Source organism: Pseudopodoces humilis, chromosome 9 (genome assembly GCF_049639895.1).
Source record: "Pseudopodoces humilis isolate 2021_Gansu_Grassland_sample_001 chromosome 9, ASM4963989v1, whole genome shotgun sequence".
Classification (NCBI taxonomy): domain Eukaryota; kingdom Metazoa; phylum Chordata; class Aves; order Passeriformes; family Paridae; genus Pseudopodoces; species Pseudopodoces humilis.
The window spans coordinates 35,239,896-35,255,500 of NC_142208.1; the positions used below are offsets into that span (position 1 = coordinate 35,239,896).

The 15,605-nt window shown below is 40.1% G+C and overlaps 1 protein-coding gene across 1 annotated transcript; it reads left to right on the plus strand.

Annotated features, from left to right (window-relative positions):
- Positions 1–53: 53 nt before the first annotated feature.
- GLRX3 (glutaredoxin 3) lies at positions 54–14,228 on the plus strand. Its single transcript, XM_005528848.3, has 11 exons — positions 54–204; positions 2,632–2,740; positions 4,931–5,005; positions 6,077–6,278; positions 8,184–8,356; positions 8,631–8,692; positions 10,345–10,402; positions 10,916–10,968; positions 11,695–11,734; positions 11,819–11,911; positions 13,976–14,228. The coding sequence occupies exons 1-11, from the start codon at positions 137–139 to the stop codon at positions 14,024–14,026; spliced, it is 984 nt and encodes a 327-aa protein (XP_005528905.1). The 5' UTR covers positions 54–136; the 3' UTR covers positions 14,027–14,228.
- The last annotated feature ends 1,377 nt before the right edge of the window (positions 14,229–15,605 follow it).

Genomic DNA, 15,605 nt, shown 5'->3' on the forward strand with positions numbered 1-15,605 from the left:
TGATTCAGGGAGAACACGTGATACAGGGAGGACACGTGACTCGGGCGGAAGCGCGCGACCGGGCGGACGCACGTGACCGGCGGGTGACACCACGTGACCGGCGGGTGACACCACGTGTCCCTCCCTCAGCCCGGCCATGGCGGGCGCGGTGGCGGCCGCGGGCTCCGCCGAGCAGTTCCAGCAGCTGCTGCAGCGCCCGGACAGGTGAGGGGACAGCGGGGGAGGCCCCGTTCCTTTGGCCCTTCCCGGTGTCCCGTCCCTCGGTGCCATCCCGGTGTCCGCTCCCGGTGTCCCCTCCCGGGTCTCCCAGCTCGGGAGGGGCCGGTGCTGCCACAGCGCTCGGTGAAACCTCCGCGGGGGAGATGAAAAACCCCAAAACCGAGACACAGCGAGCCCCAAACTGCGCAAGGGCCCGGCCTGGGCTCGGTTTGGGCCTGGCCTGGGCTCGGGGTTTGAGCTCGGTTTGGGCTCGGTTTGGGCCCGGCCTGGGCTCGGTTTGGGTCCGGCCTGGGCTCGGTTTGGGCTCGGCCTGGGCTCGGGGTTTGGGCTCTGTTTGGGCTCGGTTTAGGCCCGGCCTGGGCTCGGTTTAGGCCCGGCCTGGGCTCGGGGTTTGGCAGCCCCGCGTTCCCCTGGCTCAGCAGCCGGAGGTGCCGCCCTGCAGCAGCTCCTGCCGCAGGGAATTTGGGGCCAAATTGGGCGAATTGGCTGGAAAATGGTACAAACCTGAGCTGCCCTGCGAGCTGGAATTGTCCTGCAGCCGTGGAAGTGTCAGCAAAACCACCAGGACATTTCAGTGGGAACAGCAATGACATTTCAATGGGAACAACAGTGACATTTCAATGGGAACAACAGTGACATTTCAATGGGAACAACAGTGACATTTCAATGGGAACAGCAGCGTTTGGGTGTTACTGACACAGAAGTGACTCTGAATTATTCATCTCCTGCTTAGGGTTCTCATTAATCTGCTTTTGTATCTAATGATTAATGACAGGGCTTTGCTTTTCCTCCAGTCACAGCCTGGTTTGGGAGCTGAACGCCCACCCAGGGGCACTTTCCATGTCCCAGCCCCGTCCATCCTGTCCTGGAACAATCCCAGTGCTTTTATTCCAGTGTTCCATGCACGTGTTTAACTTAGGGAGGGAAGAGCTGCATTAATCACCTCTGTAATTAGAGATTTACAGGTGATTAAAAGTGTGGTGCAGTGCCAGCATCAGTTCTTGCAGACAGCAGCAGGAAATGCAGTTAAATGATGGTTCCAGGAAAAAGGAATGGAATTCCTCCCAAACTTCCCCTCCTGGAGCTGTCCTTCAGCTGGATTATTTTGTAGGGACATCACAGAAGAAACTCAAGTGTCCAAATGAAAACGGCTTCAGGAGCAAACACAGGATTTTAAGGTTATTTAAAAAACCCCACCAGTAACTTTCTCGTTGCCTCTGTCACAGAACATCAATCAGTTTTCTGTCTAAAGGAATTGATTCTTTTATTTTATCCATGTTCTTGGAGCCAAGATGAGTTGATAATTCTGATAACTCTTCCTCTTCTTCCCTTGAAAACAGCTTTTATAATTACATGTTAATTTCATAGGATTTCTTGTTTCAGAAAATTAATGTTTCTTGCATTGGGGTATCAGTAAGTTTGTGTTGTAGAATAAGTGTAAATGTTGACATTTAAAGAGAAAATTTGGGATTTTTCATAACCTTTTTGTCCTTGCCCTGTTTAATAGTGGATCTATTTTTTTTAACCTTGGTTGAATGCAAGGAGCTCTTTGTTTACAATCACTTAAGTGCTTCATTTTGCCAAGTCTTTATTTTTATCTTTCTTAATGTTTTCAGTTACTCTGGCTTTTTTAAGGTGAAATTGAAGCGCTCAGAGAGCAGTTCCATTGCAAAATTTGAATTGTTCTGTGAATGAATTAAAAAAAAATAGAAATAAAAAACCCAAAACATCTCCAAAATAGTGCAAATTAATTTAAAATATGTTCTTCCTGGAGATAAAAATGAATATATTGCAGGGATCTTGTGCTTCCCGTGCAGCTGTTCCAATTTCCAGTGAGCTTCCATTATTTAGGAATAAAAGGCATAAAGTGGCTTAGAAGTTTTCTAAGTAAATTAATATTAATACACTGTATCTTTAATTCCTTATTCCCATTCTCAGGTGGGTTTGAGCTCTACAAACACAGAGAATGGAACTGAAAATTCCAGTATCTTGTCAGTGTTGTCATCCCAGGTGTTTTAGCCCCTGGGAGCTGGTACCCAGTGCAGTGGGATTTCTGCTCACACCTTTGAGAGCTGTGTCCCAATCCCAGACATCCCAGAAAACCTGGAATAGGAAGCTGGAGCTAATGAAAGCAGAAAAATACCATTCCATGGGTTTTGTGCTGCATCATTTGTCTGGATGTTCCCTGGGAAAGGAAAGGCCTGGCTGTGCTTTAAAGGTTTTTGGTTTTTTATCTCAGGAAGGCGGCGGGGCTGAGTTTTTACGGAGTGCCCAAGGAATTCCTGGAGGTGGCACTCGGGGCTCAGGTGGGCAGGGAGCAGCTGGCTGGTGATGCTGGGGCCATTCCCAAGCTCTGTGGCTCCAGGATGCCGCTGGTGTTGGCGTTTTCCCAGCAGTGCTGTTTGTCCCCAGGTCCCTGGTGGTTGTGCACTTCTGGGCGCCCTGGGCTCCGCAGTGTGCGCAGATGAACGAGGTGATGGCAGCGCTGGCACGGGAGCACAGCCACGTGGCCTTCGTGCAGGTGAGCCCCGGCACAGGGACAGCCCTGGGGAGGGAAATATTCCAGAGGAGGGGGGAGGCTCCTCCTGGAGTGCCTGGATGGCCCATTTCAAATGCCCCCTCACATCTGTTATCCCAGGGGTGCTGCTGCCATCAGGGAATCCTGGAATGCTTTGGGTGGGAAAGGACCTGAGAGCCCATCCAGTGTTATCCCAGAGGTGCTGCTGCCATCAGGGACAGGCTCAGACATGGACTCCTGGAGTTCTTTGTGTAGGAAAGGACCTCAAAGCCCATCCAGTGTTCTCCCAGAGGTGCTGCTCCCATCAGGGATGAGCTCAGGCAGGGAATCCTGGAGTTCTTTGGATGGGAAAGGACCTGAGAGCCCGTCCAGTGCCACGCCTGCCATGGGCAGAGACACCTTCCCCTGTCCCAGGGGATTCAGCCTTGGAGATGTCACTGGTTCAGGGATCTTGGCATTCCCAGAGGGACCCTTCAGGAAGCTGAATTCAGCCCCTGCAGTGTTGTCACTCTGCTTTGTGAGACCCTCTGCACATCCCACTGAGATCCAGGGGAAGGAAAAAGGAATTCACTTCATCCACGTGCTGTTGGTTTTAAAGCAGATTTCTCTGGTTAATGAGACACTTGTGGGATGATGAGGGCAGGGAGCAGTGGAGCAGCCAGCTGTGTGTGAGCGTTTCAATGTGATTTTTAAAGCCTTTAAGGATGTGTCTCTGTTTTTTTTTAATGATTCCTCTCAGTTGGTGTTTGTAAAACAGGACAGAATTATTTTAGTGGTATTTTATGACTTACAGCTTCAAAAGACTAATTTTCAACATATTGCAAATTCAAGATGTTTAAATTTTCCTAGAGTTTAGTAGCTTTTACTCAGCCCAACTAAGTCTGAAATCTCTCAGTTGCCTTTTTATTATTCCTATATTATTTATTTATGACCTTTATTATTCAGCTGTAATTTATTTTTTAATAACGAGGTTCCAAAGTCATCCAGGGCTGTAAAACCAAAATAGTGGCACATCCTTCCCCTTAACTTCCATCCTCCCAGTAATTTTAGTATTACTGGTGTTCTTGCTTAGAGAAAATAAGCTGATGAAAATTCTTGGGTGGATTTTACTGATACATTTTGGAGGGGGGAGCTCCTCAAGAGGAATATATTATATGTTTCATTTTGGCAGTGCCTGGTGGGATTTTTGTATTCCAGAATATCCAGCCTGCCTTTGAGTTGGCCAGCACCTGTTACCTCCTCAGATGTTTGGTTGAAATCAGTGTGTTCACATCCCAAAACACTCACAACTTTTTGGGAAGCTGTGCCACTAAGAGCAAGTTCCTGACATACAAAGTGAAATCTGTTCTGTGTCATGTGGAACATAAATATCCAAGCAGAAAATTTTGCTGGGAAAGATAATGAGTATTAGAGGTGGAAGTCATCATTTACCCCTGGAGAAAGAATCAATAATTGGAATTATCTGTTCTCTTTTAATTATAAATAATTTTTCAGTTCAATTTCAGTTGAATGCAAGTTTTCATTTTCCAGCTGTGGTTTCCCAGCTGATTCTGTTAGAGTGGTGATTTGCAGGGGCTCAGTTCTGCTGCTCCTGCTTTGCCTCTCTAATTAGTGGGTTCATTAAGAGCCTGTGTAGCTCAGAATCTGAACCAGTGGAGATAAATGTTCATAGCAAATCCCTGCATGATGAAAATGGAAGCAGTAATCCCAGGCTGGGCACTCAGCAGCCTTGCAGGAGTTAAAAATCAAGTTCAGCCTCGTTTTTCCTCGAAGTTTGCAGGAGGCTGCAGATGTCAGGGGTGATGTAGAGCCCCCCAAAGGGGCACAAAAGAACCTCTGTGATGGTGACATAACTGGGGGCAGTGATTTATGGATTCCAATATAGCAGGAGCAGCACAGGATTGAAAATTTACTGCATCAGGAGTGCACCAAAAATTTTATTCGCAGCCTCCGGGCATCTTTTGAAATGTGCAACAAAATAAAAACCTCTGAACCTGTTTTGACACCGTGGAGGTTCCGTGGCAGCCCAGAGAGTCTCATTTAAATGCAAATGTCCTACAAACTTCAGCAGCAGATCCTGTTTAAATGGATAAAATGCCAGGGAGAACATTCCAGGATTGACACTCACGGTGAAACTTTAAAGAGGATTATGAAAATAATCCGGGGTTGGTTTTTTTTGGGTTTGTTTTTTAGCTGGAAGCTGAGGCTGTGCCTGAAGTGTCTGAAAAATATGGAATTAGTTCTGTTCCAACGTTCTTGTTCTTTAAGGTAAGTGGAAATGGATTTAGGAGGAAATGAATTTAAGAGAAAATGGATTTAAGAGAAAATAGAATCCATGTGGACTCTTAATACTTATACTTTTGTAATACTCTAGCAGAACTGTAGGAGCTTTCTCAGTGAGGAAACACCTCTGGAACTGATTGAAGTCTATCCAGTGGAACCTAAAAATGGAGATAGAAATAGTTTTTGCACTTTGTATGGAATATTTCAGGGCTTCCTTAAGTGCTTTGGGATTCATACATAGTTTTTATTTTAGTTGTTGTACTTGGGTTAAAAAATTTACAGCAATGTTTGTTTGTGTTGCAGTTGGGAAATCCCTAAGTAAATACAGTAATAATAGAAATAACAATTCTGTTTGGGTGCTGTTTGCCTGTGATGACAAAATTGATAATATTTTCTTTAGTAAGTATTTCTAGAGGCAAACTTGCTGCTGTTACTGATGGGGTGGCTCCCTAGAACACTGGCCAGAGCAGATTAAAAGAATAAAGTGGGTATTTATTAAAGGCCTTCAGTAGCTGCACCTTGGGCAGTCAGAAGCCTCTGAGGGGCTGCACCCAAGCTGGACAATGGTCATGTTTTTGACACAATTACAAGTGTGGTCCATTTACATATCAGGGGTTAATGCTCCAATTCCAGCTTCAGCTAATGAAGTCATTTACCCCCAGTTTGCTCCCCTAAAATTCACTTGTGTTTATACTTTTGGGGCCTGAGGCTGTGGGGTGTGCTTGAGTTTCAGGCCTAGAAGGGTTGTTTTGTCTGCCCAAAATGTGAGGACAAGTAAGAACTCTGTCAGGAGCTCAGAGTTGGGCACTAATGCAGCCCAGAAAGGCCCTGGGAACGCAGACCCTCCCTGGAAAGCTGGGCTTTTCCCGGTGCCTTTTCCCGGTGCCTTTTCCCGGTGCCTTTTCCCGGTGCCTTTTCCCGGTGCCTTTTCCCGGTGCTTTTCCCAGTGCCTTTTCCCGGTGCCTTTTCCCAGTGCCTTTCCCTGGGCGACTTTTCCAGGTTCCTTGGCCATGTTTTCAGTCCCTCCTGTGCTGAAGGCTGTGTTTTTCCCTGCAGAATTCCCAGAAGGTGGACAGGCTGGACGGCGCGCACGCTCCGGAGCTGGCGCAGAAGGTGCAGCGGCACTCGGCCGGTGCTGCCCCCGCCGCCGGCCCCGCCGCCTCCGCCCAGGAGCAGCTCCACGCCCGCCTGAGGAAGCTCATCAACGCTGCCCCCTGCATGCTCTTCATGAAGGGCTCTCCCAAAGAGCCTCGCTGCGGTGAGATTCTGCTGGGGTTCTCTGCGGTTTGGAGGCATGGCTCTGGGATTCCATGGTTCCATGGCTCTGTGATTCCATGGTTCCATGGCTCTGGGATTCCATGGCTCTGTGATTCCATGGTTCCATGGCTCTGTGATTCCATGGTTCCATGGCTCTGGGATTCCATGGCTCTGTGATTCCATGGTTCCATGGCTCTGGGATTCCATGGTTCCATGGCTCTGGGATTCCATGGTTCCATGGCTCTGGGATTCCATGGTTCCATGGCTCTGGGATTCCATGGTTCCATGGCTCTGGGATTCCATGGCTCTGGGGTTCCATGGCTCTGGGATTCCATGGTTCCATGGCTCTGGGATTCCATGGCTCTGGGATTCCATGGCTCTGGGGTTCCATGGCTCTGGGATTCCATGGCTCTGGGATTCCATGGCTCAGTGATTCCATGGTTCCATGGCTCTGGGATTCCATGGCTCTGGGATTCCATGGTTCCATGGCTCTGGGATTCCATGGCTCTGGGATTCCATGGTTCCATGGCTCTGGGATTCCATGGCTCTGGGATTCCATGGTTCCATGGCTCTGGGATTCCATGGCTCTGGGATTCCATGGCTCTGGGATTCCATGGCTCTGGGATTCCATGGTTCCATGGCTCTGGGATTCCATGGTTCCATGGCTCTGTGATTCCATGGCTCTGGGATTCCATGGCTCTGGGATTCCATGGTTCCATGGCTCGGTGATTCCATGGTTCCATGGTTCTGTAAAAGCCCCTGAGAGAGGCCGGGCAGAGCCAGGGAGGGAAGGAGCCGCAGAGCTGAGGCTGATCCATCCCAAACCCGAGGGCACTTCCATCCTTGCCCCACATAAACATTGATTTTTTATTCTTTTATTCAAGCCTTTAAGCCTTGTCTCCTTCTCTCTTTTTTTAATTTAACATTTGTGTAAAGGTTTCCATTTGCACAGCGTTTGGGGGAATTCTTGGAGGGAATTGGAAGGGTTGCAGACCTGGCAAAGATACAAAACCTGATTATTGTGTTGATTGAGGGGCAGATTCTGCTGGATCCTCTCTGTGAACGATGTGATTGTGTTGACTGGGAGGTGGAAAAAGATGGCTCAAAATTTAATAATATTAAACTTGCCATACCTATAACTCTTTACAAATAACGTGACAATTTTCTCAGGGAAAAAGATGCTTAGGTACAAAAAAGGGAGAAACTTTTCTCCTCAGGATGGCCACTTCTAAACACATAAAATCTTGTAAAATCAGAATATTCAGTGCTAAATACACTGCTGAGGGTGTTGATATGAAAATCTGTCAGAAAGGAAAATAAAACATGGTATGAAGGTCTCACAGGGGTAGTAAAAGAGCATTAAATACTCAGGAGAACATAAAAAATATAAAGAAATAAAAAGGTATTTGCCTTTTAGGTGAAGTAAGGAAGAATCCTCCTAAAGTAGAATAGTAGAAAATATAAATAAATATAAATGTAATAAATACATATATAATGTAATAAAATGTAATACAATGTAATATATAATTAATATGCTATAATTAATATGCTATAATTAATATGCTATAATATTCTATAATATATTATAATATACTATAGTATACTAGAGTGTAATATATATAATATATATAATATATAATATGTCATCTATAATATATAATATAACAAATATATATATAATAGAAATATAAATAAATAAAATTCAAGTTTTTAAGCTAAACTAGTAGGAACATTAAAACATAATAAATAAACCAACAGTAATAAATACCTAAACAGAAATGGTATTAAATGGTATTTTCCAGATCTTAAATAGCTTTTTTTTGCCCTTTTATCTTGTTTGAAGCTGTCAATAAACCAGAATAACACCCAGAGCTGTTTTGATCCCATTTAATTCCCTTTTTTTTAGGCTTCAGCAAGCAGATGGTGGAAATCCTGACCAAGCACGGCGTCGCCTTCAGCAGCTTCGATATTTTCTCAGACGAGGAGGTTCGGCAGGGGCTGAAAACTTTCTCCAACTGGCCAACCTACCCTCAGCTCTACGTGTCTGGGGAGCTCATCGGGGGCCTGGACATCATCAAGGTCACTCTGCAATTCTCTCACCTTTCTGCATTGCCATAAATGCCTTGTTGCTTTTCAATGTCAGTGCAATTCTCTCACCTTTCTGCATTGCCATAAATGCCATTTTGCTTTTCAATGTCAGTGCAATTCTCTCACCTTTCTGCATTGCCATAAATGCCTTGTTGCTTTTCAATGTCAGTGCAATTCTCTCACCTTTCTGCATTGCCATAAATGCCTTTTTTTTGCTTTTCCCACCTCATTTTTTGGCTTTTTCCCCCCCCTGTAATTTCCTCAGGAGCTCGAGGCGTCAGGAGAGCTGGACACGATCTGCCCAAAGGCCCAGAAGTTGGAGGACAGGTGGGTGAATTATAACAATTTTTGAGTTTTTTTTATTGTGTTCAGATAGGAGAAACCCCCTGGAAATTCCTACTTTATTGGAAGCACCTCAAGAATTTATTGACTTACAGAATTCCTGCAGTTTTTCAATGTCTTTTGGGGTTTGTGCATTTAAGTCCAAGAGAGTCTTTACTTATATTTGTGGTTTAATTTCTGCTTATAGCAAGAATGTATCTATTTATATATTTATACATCTGTTTTTATATGTATGTATCTATTTATATATCTATAGATGTCTATATATATATCTAAATATATCTATATATCTAAATATATCTATATATCTAAATATATCTATATATATAAATATATCTATTTTTATATTTATTTTTATGTGTGTAGCTATTTATATAGTTATATAGTTATAAATTATCTATATTTAAATATAGCTACTTATATATCTATTTATATATTTTATATCTATATATATATTTATAAATATATATTTATATACTTATCTCTCTAGTGATAGAAATCTTTTGTATCTATATAAATATAAATATATTAACATAAATTATATATATTATTACATTAATACATATTTTATATTTTGTTATATTTATATTGTATATATATAATTTTTGTATCTATATATTTCTATTTATATATCTGTTTATATATATGTATATCTATTTATATATCTATATAGATGTATCCACATATTTATAAATCTATATTTATATATCTATGTATTTTTAAATCTATATATTTCTATTTATATATCTGTATATATTTACTTAAATATATATTGATATAAATATAGATATATATATAAATATTGATATAGATAGATTCCTTCTTGTCTCATTTTAAGAATTTATTCTTTGAGAATAACTGGGAAAATCATCTTTTTAAGCTTTTTCCAGCTTTATTTGCCACAGATTTCCCAGCTCTGGTGCCCCTGCCTGGTTCTTCTCCCTCCTCAGTGCAGAAAGAATTTAATAAATCCCATTTAAAAGTGGTGATTTATGATAATCCCATCATTCTAAATTTTAGGGATTTATTAATTCCTTCCAAATTTGTCTTGTACCTTGGGTTCCTTTACTTTGCAATTCTTCCCCTGAGGGCACAAACCCCAATTAATGCTTTTAGCAGAGATTAAATTGGAGATAATGGTGAGATGGGCTCATCTTTAAAAACTTAATTTTTGTGGCCTTCAAAAACTTATTTTTTTAAAGCCTTTTAGCCCCTTCCTGTGCTTTTTAAGGATTTTATTAAGAAATCCAACGTTTTCTGGCCAGTTCTGGATGGAAGTTTGCAAATTGTCCAAGCAGTAGCTCCATTTAAATGGAATTTTTTTGCTCAGCACGAACTTTTTAGGGAAAGAAGGGAATGGGAAATGTTCCTCTGCTTCCCAAAGGGTTTTAAGGGTCCCTTAAAAAAACCTTCCCAAGTTTTTTTTAGGTTAAAACACTCCATTAAATGTGTTTTTAAGGAGCAGCTTGGGGAAGTTTTAGGGATGTTTTTAACCAACCTGAGATGGATTCCTGCTGGGAATGGGCTTCTCTCCTGACCCATCCAATGGGGAATTCTTGGAGATTCATCCATTTATTCATTTCCACTTCTGCATTTCGTTTGGGGTGATAACCAAGGTATTTTCTGTCTTTTTGTAGGCTTAAATCCTTGATAAACAAAGCTCCTGTCATGCTCTTTATGAAGGGAAACAAACAGGTAACGTGGAGTGCTCCAGGAAATATTGAATTTTCACCTTGTTCTTCCTTGATTCAAATCACTGCTGCTTTTATTTGGTGCTTCTATAAATCACAGAACAGCCCCTGTTTTTATTATTGCTGAATAGTACCTAAATATTAGATATTTCTATTAATATCTATTAATATAGATAATAACACCTGTTAATATCTAAAAATTGCTGGATGGTTTTTGTCCTTCTATGAAGAGTTGGCAGAGGATGTTAATTATTCATTATAATTAATTATAATGACAATAAATAGAACAAGCTGCTGTTTTGTTTGTTAGTTTATTGTTGTGGTGAATCAAGGCAGTGATACCTCAAAATAAAGCAGATTTATTCCCATAAATCCATAAAAATCAGGAGATAAAGGATGGAAAAGGGATTAAGGAATGGCTCATCCAGCAAAAAAATTGGGAATTGCTGTAGTGTAGCTGGAATTCCATGGATTAAAAAAATAAGAGACCTTTGAACATTTGTATTTTACATTTTAGATGGCAAAATGTGGCTTCAGCAAGCAAATCCTAGAAATCATGAATAACACTGGGTAGGTCACGGGCTTTGAGTTTGGGGTTCAAAACTGCATTTTATGGCAAATATATTAGAAAATGTGTGTGGAATTATTCCCCAAATGTAAGTTTTTATCTTTAAATAAAATTGAAGGGTTTTCTGAGAATTTTAATGTGTTTTTTTATAAATTATTGAGGAGTTTTTTGAGAATTTTGAGGGGTTCTGTTAGAATTTGGAGGAATTTTTGAAAATTTTTGAGTGTTTTTGGTGAGAATTTTGAGTGTTTTTCAAGATTTTTGAGTGTTTTTGCATGATTTTGGGGTTTGTGAGAATTTTGAGGGTTTTTTGGGGGGGAATTTTCAGGGTTTTTGTGAGAATTTTGAGAGGTTTTGAGTATTTTTAAGGTCTTTAAAAAATCTTGAGGTTTTGAGACCCTTGAGGATTTTTTTTTTTGATAATTAGGAGAGATTTTTTTGAGAATTTTTAGGGTTTTTTTGAAAATTTTGAGAGTTTTTAAAAAAACCTTGATATTTTAGAACTTGGAGTGGTAATTTGAGTATTTTGAAGGCTCTTTGAGAACTTTTTTAGCATTTGGGGGGTTTTCTAAAAAAATCTCGAGGCTTTAGAAATTTTCTTGGAGCATTTTAGAGTTTTCTTGGAGCATTTTGAGACATTCCTTTGCAAATTTGGGGTTTTTTTGAGCATTTCTTCACATCTCCCCTGTCAATAATGTGAATATTTCCATTTTTTCCCCTCTCCCCAGCGTGGATTACGAGACTTTTGACATCCTGGAGGACGAGGAGGTAACAGAACCCTGGGGGTTCATTTCCCTGCTGCCTTTTCCTGAGCTGAAATTCCCAATTCCCAATTCCCATTTGATTTTCCAGGTGCGCCAAGGCCTGAAATCCTTTTCCAACTGGCCCACGTACCCGCAGCTCTACGTCAAGGGGGAGCTGGTTGGGGGGCTGGACATTGTCAAGGTAGGATTTGGATTTATTTGCAATAAAAACTCAATTTATAGGAATTCTCCTGCCTGTCTCCCACTGAATTCCTGTGCTTTTCCAGGAAAAAGTCCATTTTTACCCCTTTTTTTTTGCACTTTTCTCGTCTTTAATCTTGCTCCTGATGTTGGTATTTTTTCCCAGAAAACATTCCTGGGAAAAAGGAAATTTTATTGGAGTTGTTGGAGCAGCCCCAGAGTTCCCAAATCCTCCTGAGCCCATTCCTGCCTGAAGGCTCAATCAATAAATCCCATTTAATTCTAAAAAATACTGGTACCACTTAAATTCTAGAGATTTGCTTGATTTATTTCAGAAGTGTGAGGATTGTTTCAATTCCATAGACTAATTTTATTTATGTAGATTAATGTTACTTAAAGTATATGGATTAATTTTATTTACAAAGATAAATGTTACTTAAGTTACATAATTTTATTTATAAAAATTACTTCAATTACATAGATTAATTTTACTTATATAGATTTAATTTTACTTAAAATAAATAGATTTTTATTTATTTAATAAGTGTAGGGATTGCTTCAATTATTATATCAATTTATTTTTTAAATTATTATATAAAACTATTATATAAAAATTAATAATAATTTTATTTATATATATTATTTTAACCTAAATTCTATAGATTAAATTTATGTATATAGATTAATTTAAATAATATAGATTAATTCTATTTCTATAGATTAATTTCACTTCAAGTATGCAGGTTAATTTTATTTATTTAACAAGTGTAGGGATTGCTTTACTTATATGGATTAATTTTATTTATAGAGATTAATTTTATTTATAGATATTAATTTTATTTATAGAGATTAATTTTATTTATAGATATTAATATTATTTATATAGAGTAATTTTATTTATAGATATTAATTTTATTTATATAGAGTAATTTTATTTATAGATATTAATTTTATTTATATAGAATAATTTTATTTATAGATATTAATTTTATTTATATAGAGTAATTTTATTTATAGATATTAATTTTATTTATATAGAGTAATTTTATTTATAGATATTAATTTTATTTATATAGATTAATTTTATTTATAGATATTATTTTTATTTATAGATATTAATTTTATTTATATATATAAATTTTATTTATAGATATTAATTTATAGAGATTAATTTTACTTAAAGTATATAGATTAATTCTGTTTAACAAGTGTGGGGATTGCTTCAATTACACAGATTAATTTTGCTTACATTTTATAGATTAACTTAATTTATAGATTTATTTTAGTTATTTATTTAGGGGATTAAATAAATAAAATTAGATAATTGCAGAAGTGAGGGGGCTTTTTTGGGTGCTCAGGAAGGGGAGATGTTGTAAATTCCTTTTTTCTCTGGTATTCCAGTGTAATTCCTCCCTTTGCATCCTTGTGCTGTTTGAATTCACCCTGATGTACAGGAATGCTGTCACTGGTTGAAATCTCATTTTTTAATAGGGAATAAAAGAAGGGAGAGTTGTTTATTCCAAGATGTGGGAAAAGGAGAATATCCCACCTTGTTTTCCAGGTGTTTCCTGGTGTTCTTGGCCAGTTCCCAGCCCTGTAATTTGAATTTCAGTCCCCAGGGTGTGCTGGGCAGGCACCTGTTGCTCAGAATTCCCAGGAAATTTTATTTTCTGGTTGGGTTTTATGGATGGGAGGCACAAAATCCATGCAGGGGTGGCATTTCCTCCTTTGGGGTGTTGGAAAGTTTTGTGGGAGCCTGGAATGGGTCTGGAATTCCACCTGGGAGGAGATCCAGGAATACCAACCAGAACTTTCAAGGTGGGATTTTCCACTTCAGAATTTTGTCTTTTTTACTAAATACACCCAAACCAGAATTTAAATATCAATAAATATAATATATGAAATATAAATGTAATATAAATTACTTTATAAACCTCAGAGTGGTGGCCAAGAGGGACCTCTAGAGAGGCATCAATGCATTCCCTGCTGCCAGGGACTATTTCCTGATGGAATCCCGTTGGATAATCCCAGAAAACTCCGGAACTGCTGCATTTCTGTCTTCTAGGAGCTGAAGGAAAGTGGGGAATTGCTGCCTGTGCTGAAGGGGGAGAACTAATGGGAAGGACATCAGTGGGAAGAGAAATCCCTGGAACAGCTTTCCAGTTGGAGATTGTCCTGGAGAAGTAACCTCAGCCCTGAGGAGCATCAGGAGGGAAAACAGACAGGAAATAAATATAAATATTCTCTGTGTTTCACCTGTATGACAAGGGGTTTCGCTGGAGACACAAAAAGGTCAATTAAAATCCGGTGCTCCAGGATTTGGGCTGTTGGGGTTTCATTATTTGCACCCCAGAATTATTCTGTCCATCCCAGAATTACTGAAGGTGAAATTTGCAACTTGGGTTTTTTTTGGGCTCGGCTCTGACTGGGGGAATATTAATGGAGCATCATCTTTCCCTGCCCCTCTTAATTACTCCCATGTCTAATGAACAGGAAAATCACACAGCATGGCTTTAGGGAGTTATTAATGAGCTGCAGCTCATTTGCCCTCTGCAAACTCGTTAATTGCTAATTTGGGGTGCTCAGGCAGGAGCATTTTGGGAATGTTTAGGTGGTTTTGGAAGGGTTGGGGAATCCTCAGGGATCCTTCAGGGATGTGGAAAGGTTTCCTGGGATCCTTCCTGCATCCAGGGGATTTAATTTGGCTCCAGTCCTCGTGAGGCTGGGTAAAGTCCAAGGGCACAGAATCCTTGGAGAAGTCTGTCCTTGTCCTTGTCCTTGGCTGACTTTTCCAGGAGTGCCTGGAGGAAGAGGTGACAGCGAGCTGCAGAGCTTCAGGCAGCAGCTTGCAAGTTTTGGGAGCAACTCTGGGCTTTTTTTTCCCCCTAAATTCTAAATTATGAGTTCTAAATGAAGTCTCAGAACCCAAAGTGAAAGTGGTGCTGAGGCTCATCCCAGCCTGGAAAAGGTTGGATGCAGGGAAGCAGGACCTGCCACGTGTTAGAGAATTCCTAGGGATGGATATTGAATTTTCTAGGATTAGTTTCAGTAATTGCTATCAAATATATGTTATAACTTTAAACCCAATTTTAATTGCTCCAAAAAAAAAAAAAAAATCCTTGTCATGAAAACAAGCCTTAATTAATCCTCTTAAGTGAATTGCAAATGCATTCAGGTAGTTGTCAGTAGGAAAAGAATAATTTATTACAGCAAAACGTAGCATCCCTGTGGTGAAATAAGGAGTTAGAAGCTTTAATTAAATACTAAATACCAAATGCTATTTAGTTTTCCTTCAGAATTCAGTGTAGTGGAATTTATTTGGGCTTTATGGAGTCCTGTTAATGGATTTATAGACAACAGAGCAGCAGGGAATAGCAGCTGATTGCTGACAATTTGTATTTTTATTTATTCCGGGAGTGGATTTGGGCAGGAATTGTTTCCTGGGAGGGAGGTGAGGGCCTGGCACGGCCCTGGAGCAGCTGTGGCTGTATTTGTATTTCCCAACTTATTCTGCAATATTTCCCTTGTTTGTCCCAACTTTTCAGCTGGATTATTTTTTCCCTGCACTTTAATGTTGGAATATTAGGAAAAAAAACCCCAAACTATTCCTGAGGGTGATGAAGAGAGGAACAGTCAGTGCTTAAACCCTGTGTGCTACTCAATAAATTAAATAACTTCATTTGTCACCTCCTCAG

Coding starts and splice junctions, on each gene's coding strand:
- GLRX3 (XM_005528848.3), top strand. CDS start 137: ATGGCGGGCGCGGTGGCGGCCGCGGGCTCCGCCGAGCAGTTCCAGCAG. Junction 10,403..10,915: donor TTATGAAGGGAAACAAACAG/GTAACGTGGAGT, acceptor TTTACATTTTAG/ATGGCAAAATGTGGCTTCAG. Junction 11,912..13,975: donor GGGGGCTGGACATTGTCAAG/GTAGGATTTGGA, acceptor TCTGTCTTCTAG/GAGCTGAAGGAAAGTGGGGA.